This window comes from Anolis carolinensis, unplaced genomic scaffold (genome assembly GCF_035594765.1).
Source record: "Anolis carolinensis isolate JA03-04 unplaced genomic scaffold, rAnoCar3.1.pri scaffold_11, whole genome shotgun sequence".
Lineage (NCBI taxonomy): Eukaryota > Metazoa > Chordata > Lepidosauria > Squamata > Dactyloidae > Anolis > Anolis carolinensis.
Window position 1 is genome coordinate 719,789 of NW_026943822.1, and position 21,425 is coordinate 741,213.

Here is a 21,425-nt window from a genome sequence, read left to right on the forward strand (position 1 = left end):
TTTTGTCAAGGAACTTTCCATGCAATGTTTTGTTGTGCCAGCTGTCAGCTCTAGTTTGTAGTGCAGTTTTCTTGTACTGGTTTTTGTCTACTGTGCTTTGAGGAGTTTCTGAAGGAAAAGCTGATAAGGAGAAGACCTGGCTCTGGCTCACAAATGGGACCCTGAAGGAGGAGACAGAAGGCCAGATCCTTGCAGCCCAGGAGCAAGCCATCAGAACGAATGCTATTAAGGCCAAGATCGAAAAATCAGCTGATGACCCAAAATGCAGAATGTGCAAGGAATCCGACGAAACCATTGATCATATCCTCAGCTGCTGTAAGAAAATCGCACAGACAGACTACAAACAGAGGCACAACTATGTGGCCCATATCTATCTTGTTTGCGGTGTCATAATAAAATAATAATAATAAATAAATAATAATAATAATAATAATAATAATAACCTTTATTTATACCCCGCCACCATCTCCCCGCGGGGACTCGAGGCGGCTCACATGGGGTAAAACCCGATCAGTATAATTTACAAAAACAACAGCGTAAATACATTGCAGAATATACAAGAGATAAAACAGAATAAGGCAACAAAACAAGAGTTAATACAACAGTAATAATATCAGTCAACCACCAAGTACAATTCAGTCAACTTCATAGATGGGGGAACTGCAGCAGCAATATAAAAATAGCATCATCAGATTAAAATACCCAGATAAGAGATGCTAATGCTAATCAAGGTGATCAATGCTAATCAAGGTGATCAATTGCAACATTCACAATTGCCTACAACAGACAAGGGTTCTTTATCCCACACTGGACAATATTCCACAGATATATAAGCCTCACTTGTCTCGTTTCCAACTGACGTCACACCCTTGAGGATGCCTGCCATAGATGTGGGTGAAATGTCAGGAGAGAATGCTTCTGGAACCTAATAAAATTCAGGATAGAATTATAATACCGACTGAGGCTGGTCATCCAGTGACTGTCTCACCAAAGGCCAACCTGAACATCCAAGTCCTTAAAACCAATGCTTTTCCAGCGCTGAAACCAATCAAAAAATTTGCCAAGACAAAAGCCTGGAAAAAAAAATATACATCCACAAATCCAGTAATAACACAGCTTTCCTAGAAATTGCCAGGATTGTATTTTTATTTGACACAGACATCTTGCCCTTTCAGTCCTTGCGAATTCCCTTCGCTGCATTTAATGCAGCCACCCAACAAATTGTCAATGTGACATGAATACTATATACATATATAATGGGTTGCCATTTTAAGGCCCAACAGCTATATTATAGGAGGGTTTCCCATTGACTCTCCTTGAAATGTTAAGGCAAGGGATTTCAATACACCAGTTTTACATCAATTAAGGAAATCTAAATAAACACGCTATTGTTAGCCAAAGTGCACTGCAGAGCATTCAGCCAGAGCCGTGAAACACATTTCCTCTTTGCTGAGGCAAGCTTCTGTTTCATCCAGGAGACCTGCAAGATGACGATGATAATAATATGTACTTTTTATATTACCGTATATACTCAAGTATAAGCCGACCCGAACATAAGCCGAGGCACCTAATTTTACCACAAAAAAACCTGGGAAAACATTGACTCCAGTATAAGCTGAGGGTGGTAAATTTCAGAAATAAAAATAGATCCGAATAAAATTACATTAATTGAGGCATCCGTAGGTTAAATGTTTTTGAATATTTACATAAAGCTCAAATTTAAGATAAAACTGTCCAACTCTGATCAAATCATTATTCTCATCTTCTTCAATGTCAATGTGCTTATGTATCCTTTTAATAATAATAGAGCAAAATAATACATGTAATAATAATAATAAATAATACAGGAAAATAATGCAAGTAATAATAGAGTAAAATAATAAATGCAATAATAATAAGAAGGTCAGAGTGAAATAAATGTATTAATAATAATTAAAAATAGAGTAAAATAAATGCAATAGAAGCAAAAATAATAGAGAAAAATAATAAATGTAATACAGTAGAGTCTCACTTATCCAACATAAACGGGCCGGCAGAATGTTGGATAAGCGAATATGTTGGATAATAAGGAGGGATTAAGGAAAAGCCTATTACACATCAAATTAGGTTATGATTTTACAAATTAAGCACCAAAACATCGTGTTATACAACAAATTTGACAGAAAAAGTAGTTCAATACACAGTAATGTTATGCTGTAATTACTGTATTTATGAATTTAGCACCAAAATATCATGATGTATTGAAAACATTGACTACAAAAATGAGTTGGATAATCCAGAACGTTGGATAAGCGAGGCTTGGATAAGGGAGACTCTACTGTAGTAGCAAAAATAATAGAGAAAAATAACAAATGTAATACCAATAATAATAGAGAAAAATAATAAATGTACCATATATTCTCGAGTCTAAGCTGACCCAAATATAAGCCAACCAGGACCCTCACCCGAGTATAAGCCGAGGGTGGCTTTTTCAGTCTTAAAAAAAGGGCTGAAAAACTAGGCTTATACTCGAGTATATACAGTACGTATATTTGAATGAATTAAAATAAATAAACATTAAAAAAGGAAAAAATAAAAATAAAAATCATAATAAAAAGAGCATGGGGAAAACCACAAGATGCCTGTGGGATGCCAGTTGGAGACACTGGACATATTGGTAAGGGAAGAGAAAGAACCCAAAGCAGCACGACTGCACCAGGCTTCTTACCAAAAAGGCCACTCACCCGCAAGGCTTGCGTCCATTTGTTCATCTGGAAGGCTGGCGCTGAGCTGCCACACTGTCCTCAGTTTCTTCGGCCCTTGCCCGCTGCTGATTTCCACTCTCCAAACTTGGGGGAAAGCACTGGGCCAAAAGAAAGAACGATTTATTAAAAGCTCAAGAGGGATAGGACAGGGAACCAAGGCAAACTGCATGAGCCTCAATGAACAAGCACGAGAATGAACACACAGTGTTTATGGTTCCCGTCCCCTTGATCTGGTCATGTAAGTTTTATTTATTGTTATAATTGTATTATTTTACTTTGTTTGATAATGTGTTATTATGTAATAACCTTGATGGTGTTGCCTCCATTGAGCTTGCTTTTGAGAATTTGTCTTATTATTATTATTATTATTATTATTATTATTATTATTATTATTATTATTATTATTATTATCTTACTTATCCCCAACTTATCTATATATATAAAAATGTAATGTGCGTTTTTCCCAAGGAGTAAACAACAAAACCACTGAACCAAATCACACCAAATTTGGCCACAAAAGACATAGTCATCCAGTCTATGTCTCTCAATCAAAAAAACCTATAAAAATAAAGTTCAAATTACAGAGGACAAGGAAGAGCCGTTCTCCCCTGGCTGCCAGTCAGAAGGGTAGGCCTTGCTTACTTCACGTCCTAACAACTGCCTCAGCTACAATGGCTGAGGGTTTACTTAGGCCCATACCACTCATACCACGAAATCCAGCACATAGCCCGGGCTGTGGCGCAGGCTGATAAAGCAGTCAGCTGCAACAAATCACTCTGACCAAGAGGTCATGAGATCGAGGCCAGCTCGGAGCTGCGTTTGTCTCTGTCTTTGTTCTATGTTAAAGGCATTGAATGTTTGCCTTATATGTGTGATGTGATCCGCCCTGAGTCCCCTTTGGGGTGAGAAAGAAGGGCGGAATATAAATACTGTAAATACTGTAAATAATGTTTGTGTTGTTTTTATGACTGTAAACCACCCTGAGTCCCATCCGGGAGATAGGGCAGTATATAAATAAAGTTTTATTATATTATTATTATTATTACAGTGTGTCCCACACCACCTTTAGTCCTTTCATCCTGGACTCCAGAGATTGGACAGGCCTAGTTTAAGCATTGAAATGGAACTTACCTTTGGTAGAACGCCTTCAGAAAAGCCGTCTTGACTGGAAGCTGAAAGACATGTTTCTCATTCAGGGGGTTCTCCTTGTAGTAGTTGATGCAGGACCTTTAAAGAGATATTTTTAGGGATGTGAATAGGTTTATAACAATAACAATATAATTTATTTATTTTTAAATATAAATTTTTATTAATGCTTTTCAACATAAAATTAAAATAGGAGGAAAATATAACAGCGAAAAGAAGAAAGAAAAAAAGAAAAGGAGAAAAAACCACACAAACAATAATAAAGAAAAAAACATAAAATTGACTTCCATCTTTTACACGGCGTCTTGCATAAAAGAAGTTTTAACGTCTTTTTCTCCACCATCACACTCTAGTATCTCTATTTTACACATTGCCAATTATTTACATTCCCTGATGCTTTGCAGACTTTATCTTCTGTCTCAATTTAATTACTTTGAATTCTTCTTCTTTTAAATAGTTTTTGACCATTTCCCAATCTATCTTTTTTTTTGGTCTTCCTTGGTTGTTGTTTTTAATAAATATGTTAACTTATCCATATTCATTATTTCCCAGATCTTATTTGTCCAACACCTTATTTCCGGTGCTTCCTTATCAGCAGGGGCTATTTTTTATTTTTTAATTGACGGGTGCTCATCCCGCCACGGGCTGGCCTCGAACTCATGACTTCTTGGTCAGAGTGATTTATTGCAGCAGGCTGCTCACCAGCCTGCGCTACAGCCCAGCCATTAGATAAAAAACCATTATCTATACACATACCGTATATATTCGAGTATAAGCCAACCGAATATAAGCCGAGGCACCTAATTTTACCACAAAAACAAAGAACATTTATTGACTCGAGTATAAGACGAGGGTGGGAAATGCAGCAGCTACGGGTCAATTTCAAAAATAAAATAGATATTAATAAAATTGCATTATTTGAGGCATCAGTAGGTTAAATGATTTGAATATTTATATAAAACTGTAATTTAAGATAATACAGTAGAGTCTCACTTATCCAACATTCTGGATTATCCAACGCATTTTTGTAATCAATGTTTTCAATACATAAAACCACTTGGCCTTATTTTTTAAAATAAAAAAAAAAGATACTAGCTAACCCTAAGCAGATTATGTATCTATTATGCAAGAGGATATGTGCTAGAAAATGTCTATGAATTTTACTGCTAACCAATTTGCGTCTTTTTTTTTTGGAGAGATGAAGCGGGGTACACATAAATAATAATAATAATAATAATAATAATAATAATAATAATAATAATAATAGTACCACCTGCCAGCAGTAAAGAACTGGTGGAAACATAAACCTGCAATCCATACTGACAAAGTTCTGGAACACAACACACCAGACATCACAGTTGTGGAAAGGAAAAAAGTTTGGATCATTGATGTTGCCATCCCAGGTGACAGTCGCATTGACGAAAAACAACAGGAAAACTCAGCCGCTATCAGGACCTCAAGATTGAACTTCAAAGACTCTGGTAGAAACCAGTGCAGGTGGTCCCGGTGGTGATGGGCACATTGGGTGCCGTGCCAAAAGATCTCACATTAGACATTGACAAAATCACGATCTGCCAACTGCAAAAGGCCACCCTGCTGGGATCTGGGCGCATCATCCGAAAATACATCACACAGTCACTTGGGAAGTGTTCGACTTGTGATTTTGTGATATGAAATCCAGCATATGGATCTTGTTTGCTGTGACATACAATAGTAATAGTAATAATAATAATAATAATAATAATAATATTCTTAAAATAACAGGATAAGTTCTTTTAATCAGTTTCTGATTTGTTTAAAGAAAAACATGGGAGGCAAACACTTACTGCGTCAAAAAGATGAGGTGTTCCTGCTCAAGTTTGAGGAGCTCCACACAGTTCTGCACGATCTCCAGCATATGATGGAGCTTCTGCACTCGATGGACCTGTTCCTGCAGGTCGACTGAAGCAGACATGAAGTAGTCCTGGGAGAAAAGCAGAAACCATTAGCCTTGGAGTCAGCTGCTGAATGCATTTTATAACAAATCATAGACTCATAGAGATGGAAGAGACCCCAAGGAAAAGCACAATTAAAGCCCTCCCAACAGATGGCCATCCAGCCTCTGTTTAAAAGCCTCCAAGAAGGAGCTTCTACCAGACACCGAGGCAGAGAGTTCCACTATTGAACAGCTCTCCAATTCAGGAAATTCATCCTAATGTTCAAGTGGAATCACTTTTCCTGTCACTTGAACTCATGGCTCTATTGAGTCCTAGTCTCCCAGGCAAAGAAAACAAGGTCTGTTGCCTCTCCGTATTCCATCCTTTCAAATATGTAAACATGACTGGTCTCAACCTTCTCTTCTGCGGCTAAACAGACCCAGCTCTTTAAGCCACTCCTCAAAGGGATTTGTGGTCTCCAGACCTTTGATCATTGGACAAATTCCATCTTTGCAATATCTCTCTTAAATTGCTTTGCTCAGAACTGGACACAGAATTATTATTCCAGGTAAAGAGGTCTGAACAAAGCAGAAAAGAGGGGCCACATGATTTCCCTTCATCTAGACCAGGCATGGGCCAACTTGGGCCCTTCAGGTGTTTTGGACTTCAACTCCCACAATTCCTAACAGCCTACAGGCTTGTTGACATCCATTCTGCTAACTTTGTATGCCACAGGGAAAAGCTCAACAAAAGCAAAACAGAGTTTATTTCTCATCTCCATAAAAAAACCAAGAAAACTCAGTTCTCTAGTATTATTTCAGTTCTGTTTACAAGGAATGGAAGTGAATTGCACGTATCTTACCAAGTGAGCCTGCGTTGTAAGTTCTTTGCCTGAAAGAGTGCAAAGTAATATATAGTTTTATATGCCATAAATATGAAATATCACATCTTAATTTTTACTGTTTAAAAAACTAGAAACATCTATGTACTATCACTTGTCAGAATTTCAAAACCCTGTTTGATGACTAGCCCAATGTATTATTTTAAAAGATACACAAGGTATTATGTTATTGTTATTCCTGAAACATCAATTATGTTATCGCACGACAGGTCTAGTGTTTACGTAACTACAAAATATACAGGTACAACCCATCTCTTTCCTGAACAAACATTATAAAATCTATCATAGTACACCGTGTCTGGCAGAAATTGATTTTGGTTATGATTGAAAATAAATTCAGTTTCTAAATGAGATACAAATAGATTTGCTACTGAGGGTGCTAGAGGGCTACCCATAGCTACTCCAAAAATCTGTAAACAGAATTGAGATCCAAACCTAATAATTGTTTTCCAATACGATGTCCAACAGATCAAGCAGGAAATGAGTTGGAGGTACTAATGATTCCCTAGTGTTTGATAAGTCTTTAATGATGGTTCTGGCTTCATCCAGTGGTGCATTAGTATATAGAGATTATATATCTAGTGTCATGACCCGGGATACCTTGTCATAACCTTGATCACCGTGCAGAACTCTTCTCTGACACAATCACAATCCCGGATGCCACGCATGGTCCTTCAAGATACTTATAAGTGACTTTTTAAATCAACACACATATTCCGTCAATGTATTGGACTGCTGTGTTTATTTAGAGAAGATTGAGTCTCACATTTGAAATCTATATAAATACGGACATTTGTTCAGGATAGAGACGGGTTGTATATAAACACTAGACCTCTCGTATGATAAAATAATTGATGTTTCAGGAATAACAATAACATAATACCTCGTGTATCTTAGTTATAGATATCTGTGTTCCAAATATATTATTTTAAAAGATGACAGAATGCTGGAACTGGGCTATAATGGTTGGGCCCAAAGTGTACGTACCTGCAAAATAGTGGAAATAATCCCTCTTCAATTTATCCACACCAATTTCGAGAAACATCTGCAGAGGAGCATCACCGCTAAGAGAAACCGCTTCAACTTTTCCATAATAGGATTGTTTAATCAGTTTGCTCAGCAAACTGTTGCTTCCTTCATGGACCTATGAGGACAAGATACAGGTCGTTTATATCCCGATTCCAAAATATCTTGAAATATAAAATAGTGATGGCAAAAAACCCCAACAACTCCAAAACAATGTATGAAGCTATTTCTGAAGGCTCCACAAAATGCAATGCAGACTTTTAAAAAACTTTTTTATTGAACCAAAATATGCAAGGATAATCAGGTGTTTAACAGCTTTATTTATTTATTATTATTTATTTGCGACATTTAAGTCCCACGCTTTTCACCCCGAAGGGGACTCAGAGTGGCTTACAAATTATATTTCTATACAGTATATTATATTATTAGCATAGCACAATAGTAGCATTAAATTACTATATTGTACTATATCAATATACTGTAATATTATTAGTAATATTACATGTAATAAATAATATCTAATTAATATTATTATATTGTAACATTATTAGTATTATATCATATTACATTATAATATTACCAATTTCCACCCCATTCCTCATACTTACCGGTGCCTGCAATTCACCACACTGAAGGGATTTCATGACCAACGTGAAACACTCCACCAGTTCCTCATAGGAAACGATATCTTGGAAAAAAAGAGTTCAGTATTAAAGAAAGGAAGAACGGATAAAAAGGAAAGTGGATTATTGTATATACTCGAGTATAAGCCTAGTTTTTCAGCCCTTTTTTTAAGACTGAAAAAGCCCCCCTCGGCTTATACTCGGGTGAGGGTCCTGGTTGGCTTATATTTGGGTCAGCTTATACTCGAGAATATATGGTACATTTATTATTTTTCTCTATTATTGTTGCTACTATTCCATTTATTTTACTCTATTTTTATTATTATTATTAATACCTTTATTATTTCACTCTGATCTTATTATTGTTATTGCACTTATTATTTTACTCTATTTATTATTACATGTATTATTTTCCTGTAATTATTATTAGTATTCTTACATGTATTATTTTACTCTACTATTATTAAAAAGATACATAAGCACATTTACATTGAAAAAGATGAGAATCATGATTTGATCAGAGTTGGACAGTCTCATCTTAAATTTGAGCTTTATGTACATATTTAAAAACCTTTGACCTACTGATGCCTCAATTAATGTAATTTTATTGGTATCTATTTTTATTTCTGAAATTTACCACCTTCGGCTTATACTGGAGTCAGTGTTTTCCCAGTTTTTTTGTGGTAAAATTAGGTACCTCGGCTTATATTTGGGTTGGCTTATACTCGAGTATATATGGTAATAAGTTAGAGAAACCCTAAATGTTTTTGGTCAGAAGACAATCAGATATACCCCACAGGTAATACATGTATTATTATTCTTATTACAGTAGTCTCACTTATCCAACATTAGTTTATCCAGTGTTCTGGATTATCCAACGCAGTTTGCCTCCCATCCGTATCCGCAGCTCTTTCTCTAGGCAGCAAGGACTGAACTTTTTATAGATTTAATTTCCGAAAATTTCGTTACTGGAAGTTAATTTTATGCAATTCTATCTTTATTTGTAGTCAATTTGGTTAGTAGCCAATGTTTTTGTAGTCAATGTTTTCAATTCATTGCGATGTTTTGGTGCTAAATTCGTAAATACAGTAATTACTACATAACATTACCATGTATTGAACTGCTTTTTCTGTCGATTTGTTGTAAAACATGATGTTTTGGTGCTTAATTTGTAAAATCATAACGTAATTTGATGTGTGATCGGCTTTTCCTTTAAAACAATGATGGGCAACCTTTTGCGCTTGGTGTGTCAAAATTCACCAAAAAACCTAGCATGACTTGGGTGGCGTGTCACTTTGAGAAAAAAACCATAATTTCACAATATATATAGTTTAAATAGCAAAAATATATAATTTCAATATATAACTGTATTTAATAAATCAAAAACGATTTACTACCATTATTTCCATGTACAATGATCTATGGTACCTCTTGCAGTTTCCACGCTGATTTCTCTCTATTGTAGTTTCAATGTAGTCATGAATAATGAATAATATAATAATAATATACTACAATAATAGAATAATAATAGAATGATTATATATATATGTGTGTGTGTGTGTGTAATGTGCCTAATTTCCATGGAGTAAACAACAAAACCACTGGACCAAATCACACCAAATTTGGCCACAAAAGACATTAATCATCCAATCAATCTGCATGCGGCAGCGTGTCAGCAAAAATGGCTAGGCGTGTCAGTGCTGACATGCGTGTCATTGGTTAGCCATCACTGCTTTAAAACATAGTCTTTAAAACATACATACTTCCCCATATTTTAGACCACAGCTGTTCCACGAAATCCAGGTCTCCTCTCCGACTGAAAAGACTTTGCATAGAACCACAGACTGCACTGCTGGTGTCCCGGGGACTCTGCGAAGGAGAAGCGGCAAAATGACTTCAGGACTCTGAAACCATTGCTGGCAATGGGCGCAAAGAACCACACTTCAGACAAATATATATCACTATAACCAAAATTTGAAAAAAAAATCTGTTCCTGGTTTGAAAGTGTGATTTCCTGTTTACTTTGAAAGTACAGTAGTCTCTCACTTATTCAAGGTTCTGGATTATCCAAGGAATTTTTATAGTCAATGTTTTCAATATATCGTGATATTTTGGTGCTAAATTCGTAAATACAGTAATTACAACGTAACATTACTGCGTATCGAACTACTTTTTCTGTCAAATTTGTTGTATAACATGATGTTTTGGTGCTTAATTTGTAAAATCATAACCTACTGTATATACTCGAGTATATGCCTAGTTTTTCAACCCTTTTTTTAAGACTGAAAAGGCCCCCTCGGCTTATACTCGGGTGAAGGTCCTGGTTGGCTTATATTTGGGTCAGCTTATACTCAAGAATATATTGTACATTTATTATTTTTCTCTATTATTATTGGTATTATTACATTTATTATTTTTCTCTATTATTGTTGCTACTATATTTATTTTTATTAATACATTTATTATTTCACTCTGATCTTATTATTATTATTGCATTTATTATTTTACTCTAGTTATTATTACATGTATTATTTTACTCTATTATTATTAAAAGGATACATAAATACATTGAAGAAGATGAGAATAATGATTTGATCAGTTGGACAGTCTTATCTTAAATTTGAGCTTTATGTAAATATTCAAAAACATTTAACCTACTGATGCCACAATTAATGTAATTTTATTGGTATCTATTTTTATTTCTGAAATTTACCACCCTTGGCTTATACTGGAGTCAATGTTTTCCCAGTTTTTTTGTGGCAAAATTAGGTGCCTCGGCTTATATTTGGGTCGGCTTATATTCAAGTATATATGGTAATTTGATGTTTAATAGGCTTTTCCTTCATCCTTCCTTATAATCCAAGATATTCACTTATCCAAGATTATTATTATTATTATTGCTATGTAAATGATGGAGAAGTATTGATTTGGGAAGAGACAGTGTAGCAATGCAATTGCATTGAGTTAAATGTTTTTTAAAAAAAAAATGTTTAGAAATTATTCTTATCATATACCTCAGAAGGATCTTGGTTTGGCGTCTTTAACCCATCTGCTTCATCCTTTAAATCTAAAGGGGGAGAGAATATAAAACAATGGGGTTGTAAGCACAAAAAAGGACAAGTCAAGAGTTCAGCTTAAAACTGATAAAGTTATGCCCAGAACTGGAATTTATTAAGCCTCCAAGGCTGTAAAATAAAACATTTTTTAATTAGTCGTATTAAGCTTTGCCCGGCAGGTTTTTTAGAAGACTCCAACATTACCTTTCAAAAGTTTCCGCACCACTTGAATAGCCGATTTCTGGCCCAAAGGCTTAGGCCAGTCGGTTGTGCCGCTCTTCAAGCTTTCGCTTAAATTCTAGAAATACGGAAATAGAAAGCGAACACAATGACATTGCGGTTCTCATCAGAATTAAGCCCTTTTAACTCCAGATGTGAACCCCATTGAGCGAGCGTTTCTACGACTCAGATAAAAAGCTTTACATATCCAAAGTGGCTGCTTATTAAAAACAAGTACAATTCTGGCTGAGCGGCCAGCCTTCTGAACTGGAAATGTCACGGGTATACTCACAAGGAGAAATTGCAGCTCCCTGTACAGCTCGTAGATAGAACTCAAAGTGCTCCCAGATGCCATCTGAATGTTCTAAGAGAATAAAATTACAAATGTTGAAGAGATCTTTGCTGGACGCATTCAGACAAATAAGTCAAATTACCCATTACTTATTATATTGTTTATATCTATCTATCAATTTATCTATCTATCCACCCATCTTCTATAGCCCCTATTTCAGTGATGGCCAACCTATGACACGCGTGTCAGCACTGACACGCCTAGCCATTTTTGCTGACACGCTGCTGCATGCAGATTGATTGGATGACTCTGTCTTTTGTGGCCAAATTTGGTGTGATTTGGTCCAGTGGTTTTGTTGTTTACTCCATGGGAATTATGCACATTACATATATATATAAATATATATACACACACATACACATACATATATACATACATACATACATACATACATACACAGTAGAATCTCACTTATCCAAGCCTCGCTTATCCAAGCCATTTTTGTAGTCAATGTTTTAAATATCATGATATTTTGGTGCTAAATTCGTAATTACAACATAACATTACTGTGCATTGAACTACTTTTTCTGTCAAATTTGTTGTATAACATGAAGTTTTGGTGCTTAATTTGTAAAATCATAACCTAATTTGATGTTTAATAGGCTTTTCCTTCATCCCTCATTATCCAAGATATTCGCTTATCCAAGCTTCTGCTGGCCCGTTTAGCTTGGATAAGTGAGACTCTACTATATGTCTATTATTATTATTATTATTATTATTATTATTATTATTCTATTATTATTTTTTATAAATAAATAAATTCTATTATTATTGTAGTATATTATCATATTATTACTATTATGTTATTATTATATTATTCATTATTCTTGACTACACTGAAACTAGAATAGAGAGAAATCAGCATGGAAACTGCAACAGGTGCCATAGATTGTTGTACATGGAAATGATGGTAGTAAATAGTTTTTGATTTATTGAATACATATATTACAATTATGTATTTTTGTTATTTAAACTATACATATTGCTAAATTATGGTTCTTTTCTCTGACACACCACCCAAGTCATGCTAAGTTTTTTGGTGAATTTTGACACACCAAGCGCAAAAGGTTGCCCATCATTGCCCTATTTCTATCTCTCACTAGCCTTTATCCTATTACACTTCATATCTATGTATATCAATACATACCATTTGGGAATAGTAGGTACTGGGATTTATAGTTCACCTGCAATGAATGAGCACTCCGAACCCATCTGATGATGGACCAGGACCAAACTTGGCACACAGAGCCCCCATAACCAAAAGAGCATATTGGACAAGTTTGGGGAAAAGGGAGTTATAGTTCACCTGCATCCAGAGAAACAGTGACCTCCACTGACAATGGACTGGGACCAAACTTTGCACAGAGAAGCCTCAGGACAAATAATAATAATAATAATAATAATAATAATAATAAGTTTATTTTTATATCCCGCCCCATCTCCCCGGAGGGACTCGGAGCGGCTTACATGGGGCCATGCCCGACAACAATACAATAACAGCAATAAAACAATAAAACAAAATCAGCAATAAAACAATGTGATATCAATAAAAACATAACATCAATGAACAGTTTTAAAAGTCAGCGCACGGCATAAAATGGTTAAAAGCAGGGCTAAAAACACGGGACTGGGCCCAGAGGGAAAACTTCAGCGTGGTAGAGGTAGTTACACAGTTGAAAATCAGTAAAGTGCGAAGTAATTGTGGCCAGGCAACCTAATATCACATGAGCAGGAAAATTGACCCTATAATAATTGAAAATCGACCAACTGAACATACTGCAGGGGTTTGTGGGAATGGGCCTTGCTTTTGGAAGTTGTAGTTCACCTGCATCCAAAGAGCACTGAACCCAGCCAACGACGGATCTGGACCAAACATGGCACACAGACTGAACATAGCCTGCTGTGGATACTGACAGATGTTTCGGGACAATTGCCCCGGGAATCTGGGAGTTGTAGTACTTCACCCCCATCCAGAGAGCACTGCAGCCAGGCAATGACCAGCCAGCGACAGATCTGGACCACACTTGGGACACAGACCCAACATGGCCAACTTTGAATACTGGCAGGGTTTGGGGAGGATTGACCCACGATTCTGAGAATTGTAGTTCACCCACTCCAAACTGAGAATACCTAACAATCAAAGACAAATCATGCCTATTTCAAATAGCCCGGGCACCGCCGGGTCCCCAAGCAAGTCATAAATAAAACTAAGGTTAATATTTCCCTTACCAGGAGAGCAACTGAAGTGGGAGGAGGCGTCTGGAGGACCTTTGTGACGTTGTTCCAAGAGAAATCGGCATATATATTTCTCTCCACGGGAGCAAGGCTGTCCTCCAAAGAGAGGGAGGCCAAGGAAACAGTTTCAAGGAACTCGTAACGAGCAAAGCCCTTTGCAGTCAGCTAGAATTGAGACAACATATGTGTTACACAGCCTGCTATAACTAATTTATAAATAAATAACATATTGTATATACATATAATATTGATAATAATATTATAATGGAATACAATATACTACTAATACAATATAATAATATTAATTATATATTAAATGTAATATTACTAATAATATTACCATATAATGATATAGTACAATATAGTAATTTAATACTTATATTGTGCTATGCTAATAATATATTGTATGTACATTTGATTTGTAAGCCGCTCTGAGTCCCCTTCGGGGTGAGAAGAGCAGGATATAAATGTAGTAAATAATTACAGTAGAGTCTCGCTTATCCAACGTAAACGGGCCGGCAGATCGTTGGATAAGCGAATATGTTGGATAATAAGGAGGGATTAAGGAAAAGCCTATTAAACATCAAATTAGGTTATGATTTTACAAATTAAGCACCAAAACATCATGTTATACAACAAATTTGACAGAAAAAGTAGTTCAATACACAGTAATGCTATGTAGTAATTACTGTATTTACTAATTTAGCACCAAAATATCATGATATATTGAAAACATTGACTACAAAAATGTGTTGGATAATCCAGAATGTTGGATAAGTGAGACTCTACTGTAATTCTGTAGGGTCAACATCCGAGAGGGAAAATAATCACAACCTACTGCAAGCAAATAGCATAAGAATTCCCATTGAGAATGAAATTCTTAGCACGCTAGAATATTGGAAGAAAGTCCCACTGAAATGTGAGAGCTTTCCTTAGAAATAAACATCTTTAGATAGTTCAGAGTCACTACCATTAACTTTTAAAAGCAATTTTTAAAAGGTTCGGATAACACTATGTAACATGATTTTTGTTCCTGGATTAAATGCCATTTCCTAATTGGTTCGAACATTAAAAACATGGAAAATGTTTATTAAACTGCAAAAACTTTGTGCGAGAGTGACATCCTGCAGCACATTTTGCTATAATTTTTCAATGGTTATTTTGTAGAGTCTCAACCGATTCAACCTAGCTTGTGGCAGCCACAAAAATGAAGTTTCTGGAATAGAACAACTACTTTCAAAGTAAGTTCTGCACAATTAAACAGGAAATAACACTTTCAAACCAGGAACAGTTTTTTTTGGGTCAAATTTTGTTCCATAGTGTAATTAAAAACATTGGGATTTTCCGGTCCAACACACTTTAAAGCAAAATCAATAAAAATGTACAAATATGAATTTAAAAGAAAGAAAAAAGAGAAGCGTACATCAGAACACCGATGTCTTGTTTGATGTTTCTCTTTCAGGTTTTCCAGGCTTGTGGAACATTTCCTCTTTGACATAGGACCTGGAAATAAAATTTAGCAAGTGTTGTCAAGCTCCCAAAGAGTTTATAGAATAATGTCCCAGATTTACTCCAGCACTTAGGAGATTTCTATCAAGCCAACTAATTGTTCATTGTCATGCTTCTGAAAGCTGCGATAGTATATTTCTCGGAAATAAAAGACATCAAATGAATAATATGTTTGTAGAAAGTCTAAATTTATTTGAAGTAAGAGAAGTGCATCCATTGGAGGTCGCATTTCCAAGATCAATTATATATTGTATATTAAATGTAATATTACTAATAATATTACCATAAAATTATATAGTACAATATAGTAATTTAATGCTTATATTGTGCTAGGCTAATAATATATTGTATGTATATTTGATCTGTAAGCCGCTCTGAGTCCCCTTCAGGGTGAGAAGAGCGGCATATAAATGTAGTAAATAAATAAATAAATAAATAATAATAATAATAATAATAATAATTTCCAGGGACTAGTGCTTGACTTTAAAATGAATGTTTCCTTTGTCAGATGCATATAGTGGGAAATCACATTTTTTTTTTAAAAAAAAAACACTTCCTGAACTACTGTGAACTTTCAAATTGCATTTTGATTATGGAAAAAACAGCAACATGCTTGATTTTTGTAATAATAATAATAATAATAATAATAATAATAATTTTATTTTTATACCCCAAGGGGACTCGGGGAGGCTTACATGGCCCAGGCAACAAATAATATAAAACTCAACAATAAAAACAAATCATAAACAGATAAAATTGCATATACCAATAAACAATAAACATACTTTGGTAAAATCCTGGGTATTTTTGTAATAGGCACCCCCCTTTAAAGCCTTCCCATACGCCTGCCCAGCAAATATCATTGTGAGAAATGCTTAATTGAGAGGAGTGCTTACCTTGGCAGGTAATTGTGTAAAGAATGATGTCTGTGGAGTTTTTCCCAGCGCTGAAAGGCTCGGCTCCCATCCAAATTGTCTGCTTGGGATCGGAGCGATCGCATCGCACCCACAACGGAAGAGGCAATGCCGCACGGTTCCCGTCTATTTTTAAGTGGCTCATATGTGGGTTATGAGCCATGGTGAAGAACGAAATGAGCTGCCTAGAAACCAACAAAAAGCCAGAGGAAGACTTCGTCACAAGTCAATCTCTAGTTTTCTTTCTCTGCCCACAATGTTTGGTAGTTACCATTTGGAAGAGCTGAACGCTGCAGGCTGAATTGTCACATTTACTGTTCTATTGCTCCAGTAAGTCCAGTAAGAAAATAGATCTTGATTTAATACATTCTGTCATGCACAAGCCTTTTTCTCTATCACATGTTCCACCCTTTCTTAAGCCAGAATGCACTCAATAAACACACAGTCCTCATGAAGCCCAAATTAAAGCATTGCACCACACTCTTCTTTCTCCCACCCTGGACTTTCCACAGATATACTGTATATATCCAAGTATAAGCCTAGTTTTTCAGCCCTTTTTTAAAGACTGAAAAAGCCTCCCACGGCTTATACTTGGGTGAGGGTCCTGGTTGGCATATTTGGGTTAGCTTATACTCGAGAATATATGGTACATTTATTATTTTTCTCTATTATTATTGGTATTATTACATTTATTATTTTTCTCTATTATTATTGTTGCTACTATTACATTTATTTTACTCTATTTTTTATTATTATTAATACATTTATTATTTCACTCTGATATTATTATTATTGCATTTATTATTTTACTCTAGTTATTATTACTTGTATTATTTTCCTGTATTTATTATTATTATTACATATATTATTTTACTCTATTATTATTAAAAGGATACGTAAGCACATTTACATTGAAGAAGATGAGAATACTGATTTAATCAGAGTTGGACAGTCTTATCTTAAATTTGAGTTTTATGTAAATATTCAAAAACATTTAACCTACGGATGCTTCAATTAATGTAATTTTATTGGTATCTATTTTTATTTCTGAAATTTACCACTCTCGGCCTATACTGGAGTCAATGTTTTTTTTTGGTGGCAAAATTAGGTGCCTTGGCTTATATTCGCGTTGGCTTATATTCGAGTACATACGGTACATACACCCCACTTGCCTCATTTCCAACAGACCTCTGATCAAACTTCTGAGGTTGCCTGCCACAGATGCAGGTAAAATGTCAGGAGAGAATGCTACTGGAAGATGGTCAAACAGCCCAAAAAACTCACAGCGACACAGTGATTCCGGCCATGAAAGCCTTCAACAACACATACAATATTCTACTTGCTCGCTAATGTAACAGACCATGAACACACATTTCTGTTTGGTCAGAAGAATATCCATTCTTTGAGGGAAAAAATGTTATGAGTTAGGATGAAACACACCTCGCTCTTGAAACTGGCAAAGGAAGAGCTGAAGACTTCTCTACAGAAACAGAGACATCACCTAGTTGGCTGGTTTCTTCTAGTTGGCTGGTTTCTTCACATGGCTTCTGCAAGAATAAAAGAGGCTTATTATAATGGCTGTTCTTACCGGAAAAGCAAACCCCGAATTTCACGCTACTCACCACTTTCTCTAGAATAATCACTTCCCCGCTTCTTTGCCAGAAGTTCTCCAAGGGATTTGCACTTCCCTCATCATTCAAATAGCCGTGAACATCCGCCTGGCAGAAGAAAACAGCTCTGTTTTCATCAGGCACATTTAAAATGACAACCCAGTGGACTCCATTGACTCTAATGCACACCTTGATTTTAAAGGTGTGCACTTAAAAAAGGATTTGCTGTCTAATGTAATGTAAGGCCATGAAAAGGATGGTGCGAAGTCACATCCCTCCATTGTAACTAAGAGCTAAGAAGGAGCCATGAAGAGAGTTCCATCTTGTCTCTTTGAATCAGCTGGAAGCCCCTCCCTGCAATAACATGCTATGCTAGTCTATCTATATAAAAGGGTAATGAAATTTCGGCCTAGGACAAAACAACAAAACTACACATCCCAGAAACACTAAACTTGGCAGCACAACCCCTCACCCATGCCTCTACGTTCATACAACAAAAAGAAAAGAAAAATTAAGTCCTAATTAGAGGGAGAGGAATAATTGTTTTATTTACAGGCCGGCAGAAGCTTGGATAAGCGAATAACTTGGATAATAAGGAGGGATTAAGGAAAAGCCTATTAAACATCAAATTAGGTTATGATTTTACATATTAAGCACCAAAACATCATGTTATACAACAAATTTGACAGAAACAGTAGTTCAATACGCAGTAATGTTATGTTGTAATTACTGTATTTACAAATTTAGCACCAAAATATCACAATATATTGAAAACATTGACTACAAAAATGGCTTGGATTATCCAGAGGCTTGGATAAGTGAGGCTTGGATTAGTGAGACTCTACTGTATTTTGTAAACCTCAGAAGGGTCCCTCCCAAAGTCAGCTTCATTTTCATGGCAAGCAAACAAAGCAAAACCAAAAAGGCCCCCATTCTTCTGTAAATTAACAGCCTTCATCTAAATCATTAATGAAAGATGCTGAACAGAATTGGGCCCAGGACTGATCCTTGCTGATGGCACTCCACTCGTGACTTCTTTCCAGGATGAAAAGGACGCATTGGTGAGGAGCATCCTTTGGGTTCGTTCACTTAGCCAATTACAGATCCACCTAACCGTAGTTTTGCCTAGCCCACATTTGACTAGTTTGTTTGCCAGAATCGCACATGCCTAATGCTTACCTCAAAAGTACAGGGCCCTTTGCTGGAATCCTTCCTTCCTTCATCATATGTTCTAAAATACAGACAACAACAGTACGTTGAACCCTAGGCTTAAAATGCCTGAAACATAGCTTTAAAATAGATCCAAACTGTGTTATGTACAGTTACTGTAAATCACAGGGTTGTTGTGTGTTTTCCGGGCTGCATGGCCATGTTTCCAGAAGCATTCTCTCCTGACATTTCGCCCACATCTATGGCAGATATACCTCACAACCTCTGTGGATGCCTGCCATAGATGTGGGCGAAATGTCAGGAGAGAATGCTTCTGGAGCATGGCCATACAGCCCGGAAAACACACAACAACCCTGTCTATATAGGCATTCAGGAAGTAAATACTGTATATACTCGAGTATAAGCCTAGTTTTTCAGCCCTTTTTTTAAGACTGAAAAAGCCCCCCTCGGCTTATACTCGGGTGATGGTCCTGGTTGGCTTATATTTGGGTTAGCTTATACTCGAGAATATATGGTACATTTATTATTTTTCTCTATTATTATTGGTATTATTACATGTATTATTTTTCTCTATTATTGTTGCAACTATTACATTTCTTTTACTCTATTTTTATTATTACTATTAATACATTATTATTTCACTCTGATCTTATTATTATTATTGCATTTATTATTTTACTCTATTTATTATTACGTGTATTATTTTCCTGTATTTATTATTATTATTATTATTATTATTATTATTACATGTATTATTTTCCTGTATTATTATTAAAAGGATATATATGTAGTAATTACTGTATTTACGAATTTAGCATCAAAAATCACGATGTTTTGAAAACATTGACTACAAAAATGCGTTGGATAATCCAGAACGTTGGATAAGTGAGACACTACTGTATATCGTGATATTTTGGTGCTAAATTCGTAAATACAGTAATTACAACATAACATTACTGTGTATTGAACTACTTTTTCTGTCCAATTTGTTGTATAACATGATGTTTTGGGGCTTAATTTGTAAAATCATAACCAAATGTGATGTTTAATAGGCTTCTCCTTAATCTCTCCTTATTATCCAATATATTTACTTATCCAATGTTCTGCCGGCCCGTTTATGTTAGATAAGCGAGACTCTACTGTACATACAATATATTATTAGTATAGCACAATATAAGCATTAAATTACTATATTGTACTATATAACTTTAGTAATATTGCATTTAATATATAACATATAATATTATATTGTATTATTAATTAGTATAATATTTATTTATTTATTTCCAACATTTATATCCCGCCCTTCTCACCCGAAGGGACTCAGGGCGGCGTACAAAATTGGCAACAATTCGATGCCTATACATAATTAAAACAGCTATAAAAATCCAATAAAACAATTAAAACAATATAAAAAATATAAAAACATATGATTAAAATCCATTCCTCCAAAATCCTCGTGCTGTAGCCGTAAATCAGTCCGGGAATGTAATATTGTATTACAATGTAATATTGTATTACATTACAGAATGTAAGATTGTATTACATTCCTACTTGCCTCCAACAGACAAGAGTTCTTTCTTTCTCCCACCCTGGACATTATTCCACAGATATATAAACCCAACTTGACTAGCTTCCAACAGATCTCACACCCTCTGAGGATGCCTGCCATAGATGTGGGCGAAACGTCAGGAGAGAATGCTTCTGGAACATGGCCACACAGCCCCGAAAACTCACAGCAACCCAATACTTCGAGATACTAAACTAAGGTTAGAAATGGAAGACCAAAAAAAAGACTGAAAGGGAGACTCACCGCTGAAGGAAACGGCAGAAACGAAGAGCAAATTCGCGGCGCTGCTGAAGCGAGTTCGCCATCTTGGTTTCTTTTCGAACGGCGGCCTTTTTCCCCCCTTGCGCTTTCCTCGCGCTCTGATTGGTTCGCTGTCGGGATCCCTCCGCGCAGTGATGCGGCCTCGGGAAAGAAAGAGTCCCTGTCCGTTCCGA

General features: G+C 35.7%; 1 protein-coding gene across 2 annotated transcripts; it reads right to left on the reverse strand.

Moving 5' to 3' along the window:
- Positions 1-427: 427 nt before the first annotated feature.
- zwilch (zwilch kinetochore protein) lies at positions 428-21,369 on the reverse strand. 2 transcript variants are annotated; one of them, XM_008120424.3, is made up of 18 exons: positions 21,235-21,369; positions 19,431-19,482; positions 18,264-18,359; positions 18,082-18,188; positions 16,624-16,826; positions 15,642-15,721; positions 14,213-14,383; positions 11,924-11,995; positions 11,617-11,710; positions 11,371-11,423; positions 10,120-10,225; positions 8,342-8,421; positions 7,695-7,851; positions 6,669-6,697; positions 5,717-5,853; positions 3,876-3,971; positions 2,724-2,842; positions 428-1,480 (listed from the first exon to the last, which is right to left on the reverse strand). In XM_008120424.3, exons 1-18 carry the CDS (start codon positions 21,294-21,296, stop codon positions 1,392-1,394), a joined length of 1,803 nt encoding a protein of 600 aa, XP_008118631.1. In that variant the 5' UTR covers positions 21,297-21,369; the 3' UTR covers positions 428-1,391. The 2 variants fall into 2 exon arrangements, with proteins under 2 accessions (XP_008118631.1, XP_003227297.2); XM_003227249.4 differs by lacking the exon at positions 19,431-19,482 and having other exon boundaries at positions 21,235-21,342.
- Positions 21,370-21,425: the final 56 nt, after the last annotated feature.

Bases quoted from the DNA above. Each gene is read 5' to 3' on its own strand.
- zwilch (XM_008120424.3), bottom strand. From the start codon at position 21,296: ATGGCGAACTCGCTTCAGCAGCGCCGCGAATTTGCTCTTCGTTTCTGC. The intron at 18,360-19,430 runs GTAAGCATTAGG...TTCTTCTGCCAG, and splicing joins AAGGGCCCTGTACTTTTGAG to GCGGATGTTCACGGCTATTT. The intron at 1,481-2,723 runs GTGAGTGGCCTT...GTCATCTTGCAG, and splicing joins AATGGACGCAAGCCTTGCGG to GTCTCCTGGATGAAACAGAA.